We start from the raw sequence: 16,537 nt of genomic DNA on the forward strand, positions 1-16,537 counted from the left end.
GAGTGTCTTCTCAAGTGTGCGGTGCCGTGAATAGTGTCACCTTGTAATTTAGATAAACAATATTTACACTGAGCTATATGTTTAGTCTTACCTTCATTGTCGATCTCCTCAATTATGTTGAAGTGATCCCAAACTGTCGAGGTGCGCTTGCATTTCCTCCTAGAGGTTGCAACACTTGCAGACGCAGTCGCACTAGCACTCGCCATTTCTCTACGCCCACCACCATTGCGACCACGACCTCCAGTATGTCCACCAGGGCTCGGATTAGTAGATTCTTGCGTAACAAATTCATTAGTGGGAAATTGCCCTTCTTCCACGTTGTGTTGAGCATCAACGGGAATACCACTATAACCAAAAGGATCCATTATAAAAAAAAATAATAGCGATTTGAGAGAAAGAGAGCTTTAGGATAATGTGATAGTTTTTAGAAAAATTGTAATAGAGATTTGAGAGATTGAGAGAGATTGAGAGAAATTGAGAAAGATTGAGAGAAATTGAGAGGGATTGAGAGAGTTTGAGTGAGAAAAATGTGTGGGGGATGGGGGGTATTTATAAAAAAAATTTTGGGTTAAAAAATTGATTTTTTTTCAAAACATTTGGGCTGCAACGGCTAATTTAGGGGTCGGGCCAAAACTAGCCGTTAGACGGGTTTTCGGGCAATTCGGGCATCTCGGGTTTTCAGGTCAGCAGCCAACGGTCGCTTTTCTGACCGTTTTTTCATGATTTTCGGGCTCGGGCAGGTCAGGCATTTGGGCTTGGCTGGAAAAATTTTAAAAAAAAACTCTGGCGGACGGCGGTCGAAAGTAACTACACAACGGCGAGCTCCGGCGTGGCCTCAAAATTCAGGTTGCCCGAGCCCGAATATCCACCTTGGACGGGCCGGCATATGGGCCTGCCCGCCCGAAGCCCAAATTTTTTCGGGCTTCGGGCGGCCCACCGGCCCGAAGTTCCATCACTGCTCATGGCATGCCTTATCAAATTATAGACTAATGACGAAGCCTTGTTGGGCCCACTGACGGCATCTATCTTCGCTGACGCAAGTAATTCCTTTAGGCTCTATTTATTTCACCGATTTGAGTTTTACTACAGTAAAAGGCTCTTAGAAACAGTCACATCTAATTTTTTACTATAGTAAAAAGCTCTAATATAAAGTCACATCTCAACTCGAATTAAAAACTTAAATCAACGAACTAAACTGACCTAAGATTCTAATCTCATAAGTATTTATTCTTCCTTTTTTTTTTTGTTTACAATTTTATTCTTATCCCCTCCCTGAAATTTTCAATTTGTAATATCTATATCAAAATTTTTAGAAAAATTTCGGTTATAATATTCCAAATTTTAACGTTTGAGTTTTGACATACTCGTATTTTGATTTTAAAATGCCAAATAATCTAAAAATCAATCACAATATTATATAGGCAATTAAGAACCGTAAATTTTAAAAATTGAATAAAACTTATTTAAAATAATTATATCATTGTTTTAATAAAAATTTTACTTTAATTCCCGTCTCCCCCGACAAAAAAAAAAAAAAAGAAAAAAAAATTACTAGCTCCGCCACACAATAAAACGGCCATTACAATAATAGCCAACTGATCAATAACAGTGATGGTTAAGCTTGATGAGCATTATAATCATGGTGTAAACAAGATAACAATTATAGGTAGTAGTTATTAGTTATTTCCGGTGCTGATTCTAGTTGTCTTTAAATAAAAAGAAAAAAGGTAAAATCTTAATTAATAGGGACCATTCATCTAAAAATTTGTTGCGAATGTGGTTCGGCATTTATATTCGTGGCTGTTCTTCAGCCTTCGTTTTCTGTGACAACATTATTTCCTCCGACGACAAAAACACATCATCTTTCACAGCTGCCAAGCATGTCATTTTACCTGTTTTTTGTCTTGTTTTCATTTGGGTTTCTTCGCAAGCTCAACGTTGTCTATTTCTTAAATTAAAGGGATTCTTCATTGTGGAAGTTTGATATTTTTTAATAGCCAGATTTATGACAAGAATAATTTTATTTCTTAAATTAAAGGGATTCTTCATTGGGGAAGTTTGATATTTTTTAATAGCCAGATTTATGACAAGAATAATTTTATGTGGTGCGCCGTAAATTTTTAATACAAATCTGTATAAATTTGATCATTAAACAACTAATTTAATAGTTAAAAAAACAGTATTCCACTAGTAGAACACTTTTTGAGGTTCCACAATAAAAAATCTCTAATTATTTGTTCGCACCTCTTTTATTTTTCATGATATTCACCTATTCGCATCTCTTCAATTTTTCATGATATTCACTATATTGTGTTTCCTCTGTGCACATATAAATTATAATGGGATTCTTTATGGTGGAACTCTAAAAAGTGTTTCATTTTTTTTTTAACTGTTAGATTAATTTTTTAATTGTTAAATCTATATATAGATTCGTATTAAAAATTTATAATATATCATATAAAATTATTCTTATTACAGATGTGACTGTTGAAAAAATAATTTAACAATAAAAAAGCAGTACTCCACAGGTAGAGCACTTTTTTGGGGTTCTATCATAAAGAATCCCAATTATAATACTCATGACCTAGAAAATATACAGGCTAGCTAGTTAGTGGTCTAGATTTTGTGGGATAACTTGTCGTTCCTGCACATAGTTAGAATCGCAGCTTTAATTATATCATCTATGGTTTTTGTATAATTAGTGGATATATTACTTTTTATATAAATTAACTAAAGGGTTATTAAAACAATTAATTTATAAGTATGAGCACAATGCTACCTTGATCCATGTATTTTCAATTTTAACATATTACTCCTAAATTTTCTTTTTAGTTCTTGACATTCAAGTTGATTAATGATTTCTGAAATTTAATCTAAATAATTATATGTGAATCGCTTGATATTTGAAATTTTAACATAAATATTTATATCATGTTCAAAATCTTTTTATTCTTCTTGTTTTTCTTTTCATATGATGTGGTGCCTATGATTCTCACTTTACACCAAAAATGAAACCACCCAAATTTGAATCTTAGTGGACACACACTCACGCGCTATGTGTAAAAATTTTCAGTTATTATGTGATCTTCTACATTAAATTTAATATATTGTTGGTTAATTTCAATATTAGAGATTAAAACTACCAAAATTTTGTGACAGGCATTTTTCTTTAAGAACTTAAAATTACATTGTATGATTTTTGGTAGTTAGTTTAATCTTGATTTATTTCATTTTGACACAGGCCTACAACTAGCATTGTTGATTCAAAAAAGAAAAGAGAAAATTTCTTTTTGGTACCTTATGTTATATCTTAAATATATATTTGGTATCTTATGTTTTTTATAATATCAAGTAGGTACCTTAACGTTTTAGAAAATATTTTTTAGTATCTTGAGGCAGTTTTTTAGGACATAAAATGACAAATTTTCCCTTATTAATAATTTCTTATTGGGTTAATTAGCTTGTAATTACAAGCTAATCAATGGAATGACAAATTATTACAAGCTAATAAACGAAATTACAATGTAATTGCAAGCTAATCTACAAAATGAAAAATTATGAATAAGGGAAAATTTGTCATTTTATGCCCAAAAACTGCCACATGGTACTAAAAAGAATATTTTCTAAAACGTCGAAATACCTAATTGATATTATAAAAAATACCTATTACACATGATACTAAAATGAAATTTTTCCTAAAAAGAAATCAAAAGAGAAGAAGAAGAAAACAAGCACCCATGTTGTATTTACGGTTTTCCAGAGGCGACACTATTGAATACTTAGAGATAATTTTTTTATTAAATGGAGCCATAATTATAAATTTTAATCATATGCTAAGTGCACAGTTATAATTTTTGTCTATCCCACTTACTACCTTATGGCTCCACATTAACAATTAGTGTTGTTAATAATTTTCGGTTTTGTATATTTTTTTTTCTTCAACGTTGCTACAAGTAATTTACAATGAAACAATATTACAGAAAGTATTGTAAAAAGCTTAATGAAATAAAATAGTGGTCTTCTTGTGTGAAAACAAAAATAAAAATAAAAATAGAAGCCAATGGATTACCACATCGATACAAAACATGAACATAAAATAAAACAATTATACTTAATTACTAACAAAAATATGTCTATCCAATAAACACATACGTATATATATACACACACACACACGTACATTACTATAAACAGCATAGGTATGACGTGAATTTGTTGTGATTGAAAATTTTGCACCGGAGCTTTTGGGTTGAGAAAGGTCCAAGGAGCATTTGAAAACAATAATAATATCTAAAGGCTGTGAAGAGCCAAAAAATACATAAATCAAATGGCTGGCGATTTTCCCAATATATCAGCCAATCATCATCATTCAGGACGTACTCTCCCTTTGCCGTTTTATCTATATTCCCTTTACACTCAACCAAACCTCTAAAACTAACCAAAATCTCTAACTTGGATAGAAGAACACATTTTTATCTCATGTTCTTTATCTTATAGCACAGTACTTTTTGGACAAACATTTGTGAGTATGTTCTCTCTTTATCCCATTCTGTGAAATTTTCCTAGTTATTCATAGACTAGTTTTTTTTTTTTTTTTTTTTTTTTTTTTTTTTTTTTTTTTTCCTTTGCAATTGTTGGGTTGAAGAAGTTTTTAGTGTTTTTTTTATTTTTTTTTTTTTTTATTTTTTAAATACAACCCAGATTCCAATTTGAGCTTAAAAGAAAGTTAGGAACTTTAAGGAGAAAATGAGAACAAGTTTGTGTTAAGTATGTCTCAACTTGAACAGGTCATAATGAATAGAGGAGAGTTTGATGACAGAAGAAGAACTGGGTCTGTGAAAGCAGCCATTAGACTGTATGGTGATAAGATTCTTAACGGCAGGTCTTCATTGAAGAAACCAGAAATTGATGTTTCTGAGGTATGATTTTAGACAACTAAATTACCAACCTCTTAACATTGTTGTTTTTACTATGCAAGAGAAAACCCATCTGAATTTCTTCTGATTTTTGTTTTTTGTCTGTATTTTTTTGATAAAATTCATTAGAAGTCTTATTCAAAAACTAGAGAACTACATATGGCAAGGAGGGATATAGATAGATATAAAGAGACAAGAGCGGAAGCCGACTCTTTGAAAGCACAAGCGGAATTTGAGCTCTTGGATGCGAAGACGACGGTGACAAATCTCTCTTCATTGCTCAGAGAATCTGACTCCAAAGCTAAGGCACAGAAGCAGGAGATTGAAACTACTTTGAGGAAATCAACAAGGAAGGATAAAAGGGCATTGGCGTTTGGGGATATGGAGACTCACAAGTATTCAGAAGTTATGAAGGAATTGGAAGCAGTAAAGCAGGAATTGCGTATGCTTAAACTTGATATGGCTTCGGTTTTGGAAGAGAAATCGCGGGCAGAGAAGCAAATTGAGGCATCGAGATCGAAAATCAGGTCGCATTCGAGCTCTTTGGAGGCAGTCAAGAAGGAGACTGAGGAGGTGAATGAGGAGCAAGTGCTGGTTGAGTTGGCCCGGATTGAGGCATTGAAAGAGTATGGAGAGATTGAAGCTGAGAGAGCAAAGGAAGCCAGTCAATTTGCGAGTGCAATTGAACAAACAAGGAGGAAAATTAATGACATTGTTGATGAGGTTGAGCACTCCAAAGAGCTTGAATCCAAGTTGGCAATCACAATTGCTGATGTTGATATGTTACAGAATGAATTGCAATCGGTTAAGGAAATGGAAAAGAGAATTCAGAGAAATGACAACTTGAAGCGCTTGGAAACAAGTTTTCGAGGAGGTGAGGAATTGGACTCTTCACTTTCTTTGCAATCAGTCACTGAAGAATTAGAGGCAGCAAAGAAAGAACTGGCTTCATTGAAAGCGGAAGGTTTTCAGTACATGGCCTCAATGGATATCATAAGAAATGAGCGGAAACATGTGAAGAAGGAAACAGCTCGATTGGAGGAAATAGAAAAGAAAGGAGATTTAGCTGTACAAAATCTAAATTCAAAGCTCCTTAGAGCAAAAGCCAAGTTGGAAGCTGTATCTGCTGCCGAGGAAAAGGCTAAATCAATAGTGTCCAATCTATCTCTCACCCTTGAACAGCTCAAGACTGAAGCCAAAACCGCAAGGAGAGAAAAGGTGCTCGTATGTCAAGAGGCTGCAACCATCAAGGAAGAAATTGGAAGAACCGAGTCAGAAATAGATTCAACTGAGGAAAGATTGCAAGCTGCAATGCAAGAGCTTGAAGCAGCCAAGTCATCAGAAGCTTTGGCTCTTAAAAATCTAAAATCTCGGATTGAGAATACAGTAGGAGCTAGAACTTCTGTGCTGAAGCATAGTTCCTCAATTACCATCTCGAACTTCGAATACGAGTACTTGACAGGACGCGCTGTTGGAGCTGAAGAGCTTGCTGATAAAAAGGTTGCAGCTGCTCAAGCATGGATTGAAGCTATTAAGGCCAATGAGAAGGAAATCTTGATGAAGATAGACTTTGCTCAAAGAGAGATCAGAGAGATGAGGTTGGAAGAAGAGAGAGAGGCCTACAGAATGGAGAGGTCATTTTCTGCGAAGAGGACAGTCGAGAGAGAGCTGCAAAGTTGGAGAACAAAACGGGAAAAGAATGCGACGCCAGAAAACTTGCAACTTGCAATGCATAAGAAGTCCATAAGAGGCAATGGCAATGCAAACTTAACTCCATCTAGGCGAGCTAAGTTCCGAAAGTCTGCCTCACCGGCGGCTCGGAATTCTTTCCCCGTCAAGAAAAGAACGCAGGTAATGCCTTTGATTGCCAAGTTCTTCAAGGGCAAGACAGACAAGAATTTTTGAGCTTCCGTACATCTTCTACATTGCTCCTTGGCCAAGTTAACAAACCAACCCTTATATATTTCCATTGTTGGGAGCTGAAAGAGCTACAGGTTGAATAAGTCAGGCCTCAATCAGATTGACAAGCTGTGAGGTGAGTCAGACATTGATGTATATAATTGTGTGCTGAATATTTTTGAGCATTTGATAAAGTATTCTCCTCTGGCTTTGCTTATTGATGAAAAAGGCCTCATTGGTTGTGACTTGTGATATGTTCTTTTGAGCTACTCAGAGTATGCAACTTCATTTGTGTGCGTGTGTGAGTGTTTATAAGAATTTTTCCTACGTGTTATCTATCAGGTTTATACAGATTACAGACTTTAGTACTTTTTCTCTTGATCTGTAAAGTACCAATGAACTGAAGTCATGGAATTTGATTCCTTTGTTGGACCTTGTTTTTCACTTTTGCCTTTTAGATGTGACAATGGTTTTGAAACAGGAAAAAGACGAGGTTGGAAATAATCATTTCGAAGCATATATGGATAAAAGTTAACTTTCTTATTTCTTGGCACTTCCCCTGAAAGAAAAAAGATGTATGCATGATTTGACTCGTTAAAGAAGATTATTAAAAGATCTTGTGATCGCCAACAAAGTGAAACGTGGAAGAGAAAGAAAATGCATAAAAAGAAAAACTGTCTCCCTTGACTCTCCTCAAGTGCTTTTTATCTACAAACATGGCCAATAAATTACGTAATACATTTAGGAGTTGTTCTTTTACAACAAAACTCAGAAAAAATTTAAATTTAAGTTACAGTTTTATTTAAGTTCACGTTCTTTTAAGTTTCAACTTTATTCAACTTTACTCAATTTTATTCAAGTTACAACTTCAACTTAAGTTATAACTCAAATTCAACTCAAAAACTACACTCAAGTCACACTCTAAAAGAACAAGCCCTTAGTGTCACCATAACCGAAGGTAGAAGCTGTGTTAATTTGTAATAAAGAATGCACAGTCACATAGAAAAATAGGTGATCAAGCTTAGCAATGATAAAGAAACCGATCACACTTGCCCGTTTTAAAAATATGTTAGTGGTAAATCGTAAATATTGAATTCCAAAAAGATGATGCAGAGGAATGTAAAATTATAAGTTTTGTTTGTCTAGTTACACTTTTTTGTTTGGAGAATTTTGTGGCACTGTATAAAATTAAAAGCAAAATTATTAAAAAAATACAATTTAAATCGTTAGATCGCATCAGGATTATATTAAATTAATATAAATTATCATATATAATAGATCACATCAAAATCATATCAAATTAATATAAATTATCATATATGATAGCTTAACGGCACTTCATGAAAACATGATGGTTCAGTTTAAAACCGTGGCTAGCTACCAATAGATTTTTGTCTTACCCTACCCGAAATTCTCCTTTTTGTTCATACATCTTTCTAAAAGCAGATATAAAGATCAATTTTCCAGTTACCATTTCCAAACGTATGCATTATATATCACGAGTAATCATCAATATTTTCTTCCTCAAGGGTAAACTATCAGAGGCCGTAGCAAACATGGCAAGTTGGAATCGTATTATTACCGTCTAGATAGCTGTAGCGAGTAATCCTTAGACTAATGACGAGTCATGTTGATCGCTTCAACCATTAAAGAGTCTTTGTGGAACTTTTTCTCTCTCTCTTTCTTTTCCTCGCCTAAATTTGCATTTTTGTATAACTAGACAAAAGCCAAAAAACAAAGTGACAAGGGCTTTTTCTATTTATTATTATTATTATTATTATTTAGTGTCATATCATTTTTCGGGCTAATTTTAAAGTTAATCTCGTTCATTTCACCGATTTGAGTTTTCAATTTTAAGTTTTTACAGTTAAAAACTCTCAGAAAATGTCACATCTCAACTCAAATTGAAAACTCGAATCCGCGAAACGAACGGGGCCTAAATTATTCAACACGTCTAGACACCCGTCTCCTACGTACATAATCAGAAAGCAAGTCAAGTTATAGTGCAACACATTTACATGATTATTGTTGGACCACACAACACAATACATTAGTCAAACCGTCGTTAGAAAATTTTCCATTTGCTCTTTCACCGCCAATCAATACCAGACATCGCCCCCAATCGCGCTATAATTTTATATGAAGGACCACCTTTCCATTCAACTGTAATGAATTACCTCATGGCATACATCCTTATTACTGCTGCTCCAATTCTGTAAACCAGACTGGTCACAAAATCATGAAAAAGAAGAGTCCATTCTGGAGTTATAGATAGAAAGACATATGCCCACTAATTACCATACAAATCCATGCATTTTAATAGAGAATACAAATCCATGCATTTTTTTCTTTTTATTTTTTTCGTGTAAAGATCCTGCAAAAGAGAAACTTGCTCGGTGAGTCTCTTTTTAGTTTGTCTTTGTTTTCTCTTTAATTATTTTTGGAGACTTTATTTAAATCCCCTTTTGCTTCTTTCTGTTTTTTTTTTTTTTTTCTGCGTTAAGTCTACCTTTTCAAGGATGGCTTTTTCAATACTTTGCTGCTTGATTTTGCTTCTCTGGAACTGTCCTGCTTTTGTGGACTCTCTGAATGAAGAAGGGCTCGCGTTACTTTCCTTTAAAGGGTCGTTGAAAGAATTCCCAGAAAGCTTTTTTACGAGCTGGAACTCGTCTGATGAAACTCCGTGTTCTTGGCTTGGAGTGGCATGCAAGCAACAGAGAGTTTCCTCCCTCAGCATTCCAAACCGGGCACTTTCCGGGACTCTATCGTCTGATCTCGGAAAGCTCTCCGCGATTCGTCATTTGAATCTCCCAGGCAACATTCTCTTTGGAAGCTTGCCATCGGATCTCTTCAACGCAACCGAGCTAAGAAGCTTGAACCTCACCGGGAATTCCTTATCTGGACCTCTTCCACCACAAATAGGGAAGCTCAATCATCTGTTGCACTTGGATCTTTCTCACAATTCATTCAATGGTTCAATACCTTCCTCTATAATTCAGTGTAAGAGACTTAAAACGCTTTCCCTTGACAAAAACTTCTTCTCTGGTCCTCTTCCAAATGGTTTAGGATCTAATCTGACTACTCTTCAGAAACTCAATCTTTCCTCCAACATACTTACTGGTTCAATCCCTCTCGACTTTGGCAACTTGGTAACTTTAAAAGCGACCCTCGACATGTCCCACAACTCGTTTACGGGTCGTATTCCCGAAAGCCTAGGAAAACTTCCTCTCTCAGTTTACATTGATCTAAGTTACAACAATCTCAGTGGACCAATTCCTCAAGTAGATAATCTTCTTAGCGCAGGACCAACGGCTTTTATAGGCAACCCTTTTCTTTGTGGACCACCATTGAAACTTCCGTGTTCTTCGAACACCGACGACATAAATTCTCAATCCTTGATTGATCACCCCTCAATAAATGTAGGTCGAAAATCTGCTAAAGGTAGGAAGCATTTCCACTTGGGTTTTGTTGTTCTTATAGTCACAGGGATCATTCTTGGAACCTGCTTCTTTGGGTGGTTGTTCTTCTATACCTACAAGAAGGTTTATACTTCAAAAGGAGGTAAAATGATTGGTGGATGTAACATTGAACAGACATCAATAGTGAGGAAAGACATTTTCTGCTTTGCAAAAGATGCGTTGGACACTCCTTCAGAAAATATGGAGCAGTACAACTTTGTGAGGTTGGACCAGCAAATTGATTTCACTCTCGACCAACTTCTAACGGCATCGGCTTTTTTGCTCGGGAAAAGTGGATTCGGAATTGTCTACAAAGTTGTTCTTGAAAATGGGTTTACCTTGGCAGTGAGAAGATTGGGTGAAGGAGGTTCTCAAAGGTTCAAGGACTATCAAACTGAAGTGGAAGCCATTGGAAAGATCAAGCATCCAAATATTGTTTCTCTTAGAGCTTATTGTTGGTCTGTTGAAGAGAAACTGCTCATTTATGAGTATCTGGCTAATGGTGACCTTTCCACAGCACTTCATGGTAACTTTCACATCCCTGCACGGCCAATCTAATTTGCTTTTCTTAGACGTTAGTTTGTTTTGTTTCACCTTTTGATTTCTTTCAAGTACTGATAGTAATAGAACTATTCTTCCTAATTTACGTTTCTTATTGGTTGGTTTTCTATTTTCCATTGGACTGAACCTTTTGTTGGAAAAACTGATGACTAGGGAAAGCTGGGATGGTATTCTTCACACCACTTTCTTGGCCTGTTCGACTGAGAATCATCAAAGGAACAGCAAACGGTTTGAATCACCTCCACGAGTGCAGTCCGAAAAAATATGTCCACGGGAACTTAAAGCCGAGCAACATACTGCTTGGACAGAACATGCAACCAAAAATCTCCGACTTGGGACTATGTCGTCTCGCCAACATATCTGGAGAATCCCCATTATTCCATTTTGAACAAAACACATCCGAAACACCACCGCAGAATCTGCCGTACGAACTCGCGACGACGCCAGTAAGTTCGCCTGCGGTAGCGGTAGGATCTCACTATAAAGCTCCGGAAGCGTCGAGTGCCAGAAAACCATCACAGAAATGGGATGTTTACTCGTTTGGAGTGATTATGCTGGAGATGATTTCCGGAAAGTTTCCACTGATACAAGTTGGTTCCGTGGAGATGGATATAGTTCGATGGTTCCATCTCAGCATTGAAGAAGGCAAGCCTCTACTGGATGTGTTGGACCCTTTCCTAGCTCATGACTTGGACATGCAAGACGAAATAATTGCGGTGCTTAACGTTGCTCTTGCCTGCGTCCATAAAAGCCCTGAAAAGAGACCTTCAATGAGGTACGTTTGCGAGGTTTTGGCCAGACTGGGCTAATCTAATCCACATATTGGCAACTCCAATAAGGCGAAAATGCTTCCAAGGAACTGAAGAAGACAAGGAAGTGTCAAATAGGCACCTAATGATTTTTAGTTCCATCACAAGTTCGGCAACTTCTTAGTTTTTTGTACTCATGAAATTTTTCTATTCCCTGTTCTTTTTCTTTTCTTTTATTTATTTTTTTTCCCGCTGATCACTGCATTTTCCCTAGTGAATTGAATAAATAAGAGAGCTGGCACAGTAGGATAAATGTCCACTTATGATGGAATAAATAAAGTTTTGTTTTTTCTTTTTTTTTTTTTCCCCTTCCCGAAAGACTGCAAAGTTTTTCTTCGTACGGATAAGGAAATGCTGTTGAAAAAATGATGAGCCATTATGCCCTGTACCAGGAGATGAGCAAAACCAGTTTTTAAGACCATTGATTGCATACACATCTTCCCGGCGCTTGAAACAAGTAACCATCATCCTGTTCGTCATCATAATTTTTTCAACGAAATAAAACTGACCAACAACAACTGTTGACCAAAATTCATTCTTAATATAGAAGTTACGAGGAAAGGAGCCAAAACTGAAGCTTCAAAATTTGTCTGAAATTTAATGACAAATGCCAAGCGGTCCCACGCGTTGAATTTAGCCTGATGCGTTCTACGTGGCTGCCTACTACCAAAGCAGGTAAAATAGGATAAAGAAAAACCAAAGATCACCACAACCGATACTACCCTGGAACATTTTGCATCGTAAGTCAACCTTTGAGATAAAATACCGCCAATGGTATGAAGCCGTAGAAGAATGAAAACTAACCATGTATATGGTGCTTGATCATCGTTGAATTGTTTAAATTTAAATGATGCAGAAAAAAGAATAGTGTGAGTTAAAAGTGCGTAAAAGAAAACAAATTTGAAATACTTTCCAAGAACTGATATGAGTAGGACACTAAAATACTGCCATTAGCTTTGCCAGGGGAATAACAACATTGGAAGAACAATCACACAGACAAGATGAGAAGAATCAGTTAAGAGTAGCAGAATTTCTTCTTCAGGATGCAGCTTTCAGTTGATGAACTTTTAAGACTGATCAAAGAGACCCATCTACTGATCTACACTTTTAAACTCCCAAGTAATTTCAGTAACCTAACGAAATGATAAGGCCAAGATGCAAGTCTCTCTCTAGGTTAGTGGAATAAGGGGTGCTAAGACTTTACCCTATGTTCGTATTTCACATCACTTTATGGTTCTAGTAATTTCTGCACCTATGAAGTAACTTTCTTGCTACTACGTTTAATAGTGCATATCAGTGATCCCAATAACTCGAATCAAACCTTCAACAACGATTTTAAAACGCATGGCTGCTTCCCTATCTTTCGTTGCCCCAGCAAAGTCAGCTGATGTCGTTCTGTAAATTCATCGACAAAACTTACCGAGTTAGCCATAATGAGACAAATTGAAACCTTTTAAACAAAGGTTGTTATGTGTAAAACAAGTCATTCAACAATAAAGTGATTCTGATCTTCCTCGATATAGAATGATGGAATGTTAATCACTAGAAAAGGTTTCACCTGTTATGGCAGCATGGGTAAAAGAAGGAGACTTGTCTCGAAGGAGGCACCAAACAACTGGCCCAGCAACAAGATTCATACACAAAAGCATGGCCGTTATGACGTGATTGTCATCATTCATAACAGATCATAACCTTTTGCACAAAATGAGATGCTTAAATAACAAGTGAATATATTCACAGTATGAAAAATATAGCACAATTTTCCAATAAACCCCTGTTTGATTGAAACTTTTTTGTAAACAATCAGAAAATAATATAACAAAACAGACAATCAAATCCGTTTACCTATACAGTAAAAGAAGTAATTCTTAAAAATAAAAATAAAAAACTTGCATGGCTTCTCACTCAGCGTCCTTCTTATCAATGATGTAATTCAAGCACTCGAGACACGGTATAAAAAATAATAATATTTTAAAACACACTCTTACACAGAATTAACTTTTACATTATTGCTCTCTGATTTCTGCTATAGAGGGAAACATTTGGAAATGACAAAATAAACAATCCTCTAAGAGTAAGACGAAGAAACTAATTGTTTATGCCTACTGGAAATAGAAAATATATGTCGTTACAAAACAAGGAACCAAACAAGGGTAAGAAAATACCATAACACTCTACCAAAACTTTTCCATCTCACAAGTCGGAAACAAAATCATTGTGGCTGAGATGTTCTATTCTGTTGCTTAAGACTGTCTATGCAAATGATCCAATGCCTCCGACAACAGCACCGCTGTTTTTTTGTTCATGGTTTGGAACTGTGACGGGCATGAGGGAGGTGGAGGCTGAGATTTGTATATTTGAATATGTGCAGGGTCATCATCTGGCTCATTATTAAGTTTAGGAGATTCTCTATAAGGGACCGCAACAGACTGTGGCTGGTGCTGCGTCTCAAGAAGACCCAATGATTGTTGCTGATTTTCATTATATGGTACAGGAAGTAGCGGTGCTGCTGCCACGAGTTGTATTGCAGAATGGGCTGTGTTGTGAAAATGTGAGGCTAAATTAGGCGATATATCAGTTTGTGAGGGCTCATTCTGAACAACTTGTGGGGGAGGTACATACGACGGATTCAGGAGCACCGGAGTTTGACTCGAAGTCATAGCTGGATTTTCGATAAAACCAGCATACCCAGGCAAATTGTAGGCTTGAGTCGGTGCAACTGGCAATAAGTAAACGGGCTGCGGCTGATTGGGCTGATATTGGAATTGCATAAGCTGTTGCTGAGGCATCTGTGTGTGATATAGTGGATAAAATGATGAAATTGGAACGAAGCCTGGAGTATTCTGTGGTATGTAAGGCGAATCCAATTGAACGCATTGCGCCTTCTGTTGCTGCACCTGTTCCAAAGGATACGTGGAGGCCATAACTGTATTATGCACCTGAATCCCAGAGAAAGCATCAGACCCTTTAATATCCAATTCACCGAGGTTGGAACAAACCCTATCCGTTGAAGCAGCATGATGAACGGCATTAGCAGGGTCTTGATAAGCTCCAGTTTGCGGGCAATAAGTGACAGTTGGAACACTACTTTCGCTGTTATATCAAACGCCAAACACCCAAATCAGGTCCTCTATAATTATTCAGATCCTCTACAATTATTATGCAACTGCTCCAAACAAAATGCATTGTAAAGTTGGAATGCCCTGTTTGTGTTTGTTGAGGAAACTCCTAAACAAATGTTATTCTTAACGTGAATGTCAAGTATCAAATAACCTTCTTGGAACTACAGTATCAAGCCTTGCTAGAGTCTCAGCATGTGCTTTATCTTACTATAACCTTTTTTTTTTTTGGGCTGAAATACTATAAAACGAAATTTGATTTAAAAAAGTGTCAAAAGTCCAAATTTCACTGTCATTTTACTTTTCCTCCGTCGTATAGAAAATAAACTATCGGCCTGTTTAGTTCGCTGATTCAAAGTTTTAATTCAAATTGGGTTGAGATGTGCTGAGCTGTAGTAAAAAGTTAGTAAAAATTTAAATGTGATTGTTTCGGGGAGTTTTTTTATCGTAATAAAACTGAAATTCTAAACTGAAATTGGCGCCTATAATGGTACTTGTCGACGAAGATATTGAGGCTCTAAACGAAACAATTGAAAATTACTCAAAAAAAAAAAAAAAAGAGAGCTATCATTCTTGTGAAATACTCATGAAAACTTGATAACAAAGATATCGATATATCAATCCCTTCATAATATACGAGCCTTCAACATCACGAAATAACAAAGAAAACGTCAAAATCAAATAAAATATCAACCGAATACGCAAGTCAGAGTACCTTGCAATAGCGTCAGAAGAAATAAATTTGACCTTGCAATCCTGCACTCCAGTAGTACCTTCCTCAACATTAGACTTGACCGGAGCCAAATTAGTCAAAGAAGTTGAAGAAGACGTTGACCCAAACGACGAGCTAGTCTCCAACACCATCGACTCCGCCATAGAAGAAGAACCAATCCCATTCCCAATCAAATCCTCGCTCTGAGCCTCGCCCTCAAGCCCTAGCAGGCAATTCCTCCCCTTCTGCATAATCTTGGCGCTCTTCAGCGCGTCGACGAACCAGGCCTCCGTCTTCGGGTGCTGAATCACCGACTGAGCGGTCTTCGTCTCCGCCTTCGCCGAGAACACAAAAAGTCTGATTCGCGACGAAGAAGACGAGGAAGATGAAGAAAGGCGTTGGAGCTCGTCAAGCATGATGAGGAGGTCGTCGTCGGTGAGGAGAGAGATGAGGGAGTCGAGGTCGTGGTTGGGGAGCTGGTACTTGAGAGAGAACGGCGCGGGGATCGAGAGGCTTGAACTGAGATGAGAGACGAGCGAAGAGAGAGTGGTGGTGTTGAGAGGGTTGAGGGAGACGATTCTGGTGTCGCCGCCGGCGTAGCAGAGGGACTTGGTGCGGGGGCGGGGGACTATGTGGCCGCCATAGCTGCACATTATCCGGAGCTTCGTAGCTGGTGTATCCATGGCGGTTTCTAGGGTTCCGGGAGAGAGATCTGAGATCGGCGATGAAGAAAAGAGAAGAAAAGAAAAAGGAAAGAGATTTTGATTTACTTAGAAGGAAAAAGAAAAAGAGTTGGTATTAAGGAAGAGGAATGAAGAAAAAGAAAAACGGGGGAAATTGATGGGACCACAGGTGTAATGTAATCGAGCAATGCATGTGTACGTTACGTGGGGTTGAGATTTGTGTGCTTTTGTTTGAGTCACAGGTGGCTCCGACCGTCGTACGTGTGATTTCTTCCTTATCGCGTCAATCCTCTCCAAAAATTTAAAATTATTTATGAATTTAAAATTATTTTTAATTTATATATAATTTTTATGAAAAAAATATTGTAGTTAATTATGAA

At 36.8% G+C, this 16,537-nt stretch overlaps 3 protein-coding genes across 3 annotated transcripts; 2 read left to right on the top strand and 1 right to left on the bottom strand.

Annotated features, from left to right (window-relative positions):
* Positions 1-4,467: 4,467 nt before the first annotated feature.
* Positions 4,468-7,177, top strand: LOC21409709 (protein PLASTID MOVEMENT IMPAIRED 2). Its single transcript, XM_010110586.2, has 3 exons — positions 4,468-4,526; positions 4,788-4,919; positions 5,046-7,177. The coding sequence occupies exons 2-3, from the start codon at positions 4,794-4,796 to the stop codon at positions 6,819-6,821; spliced, it is 1,902 nt and encodes a 633-aa protein (XP_010108888.2). The 5' UTR covers positions 4,468-4,526; positions 4,788-4,793; the 3' UTR covers positions 6,822-7,177.
* Positions 7,178-9,177: 2,000 nt separating this feature from the next.
* Positions 9,178-12,142, top strand: LOC21409710 (receptor protein kinase-like protein ZAR1). Its single transcript, XM_010110587.2, has 3 exons — positions 9,178-9,211; positions 9,320-10,799; positions 10,988-12,142. Exons 2-3 carry the CDS (start codon positions 9,335-9,337, stop codon positions 11,641-11,643), a joined length of 2,121 nt encoding a protein of 706 aa, XP_010108889.1. The 5' UTR covers positions 9,178-9,211; positions 9,320-9,334; the 3' UTR covers positions 11,644-12,142.
* A 1,378-nt stretch (positions 12,143-13,520) lies between these two features.
* On the bottom strand, positions 13,521-16,264 carry LOC21409711. The gene is made up of 2 exons (XM_010110588.2): positions 15,478-16,264; positions 13,521-14,736 (listed from the first exon to the last, which is right to left on the bottom strand). The coding sequence occupies exons 1-2, from the start codon at positions 16,155-16,157 to the stop codon at positions 13,887-13,889; spliced, it is 1,530 nt and encodes a 509-aa protein (XP_010108890.1). The 5' UTR covers positions 16,158-16,264; the 3' UTR covers positions 13,521-13,886.
* Positions 16,265-16,537: the final 273 nt, after the last annotated feature.

This window comes from Morus notabilis, unplaced genomic scaffold, assembly GCF_000414095.1.
Source record: "Morus notabilis unplaced genomic scaffold, ASM41409v2 Scaffold518, whole genome shotgun sequence".
In the NCBI taxonomy this organism is placed as follows: domain Eukaryota; kingdom Viridiplantae; phylum Streptophyta; class Magnoliopsida; order Rosales; family Moraceae; genus Morus; species Morus notabilis.

Coding starts and splice junctions, on each gene's coding strand:
- LOC21409711 (XM_010110588.2), bottom strand. CDS start 16,157: ATGGATACACCAGCTACGAAGCTCCGGATAATGTGCAGCTATGGCGGC. Junction 14,737..15,477: donor TCTTCTGACGCTATTGCAAG/GTACTCTGACTT, acceptor TTGATATAACAG/CGAAAGTAGTGTTCCAACTG.
- LOC21409709 (XM_010110586.2), top strand. CDS start 4,794: ATGAATAGAGGAGAGTTTGATGACAGAAGAAGAACTGGGTCTGTGAAA. Junction 4,920..5,045: donor CAGAAATTGATGTTTCTGAG/GTATGATTTTAG, acceptor AAAATTCATTAG/AAGTCTTATTCAAAAACTAG.
- LOC21409710 (XM_010110587.2), top strand. CDS start 9,335: ATGGCTTTTTCAATACTTTGCTGCTTGATTTTGCTTCTCTGGAACTGT. Junction 10,800..10,987: donor CCTTTCCACAGCACTTCATG/GTAACTTTCACA, acceptor ACTGATGACTAG/GGAAAGCTGGGATGGTATTC.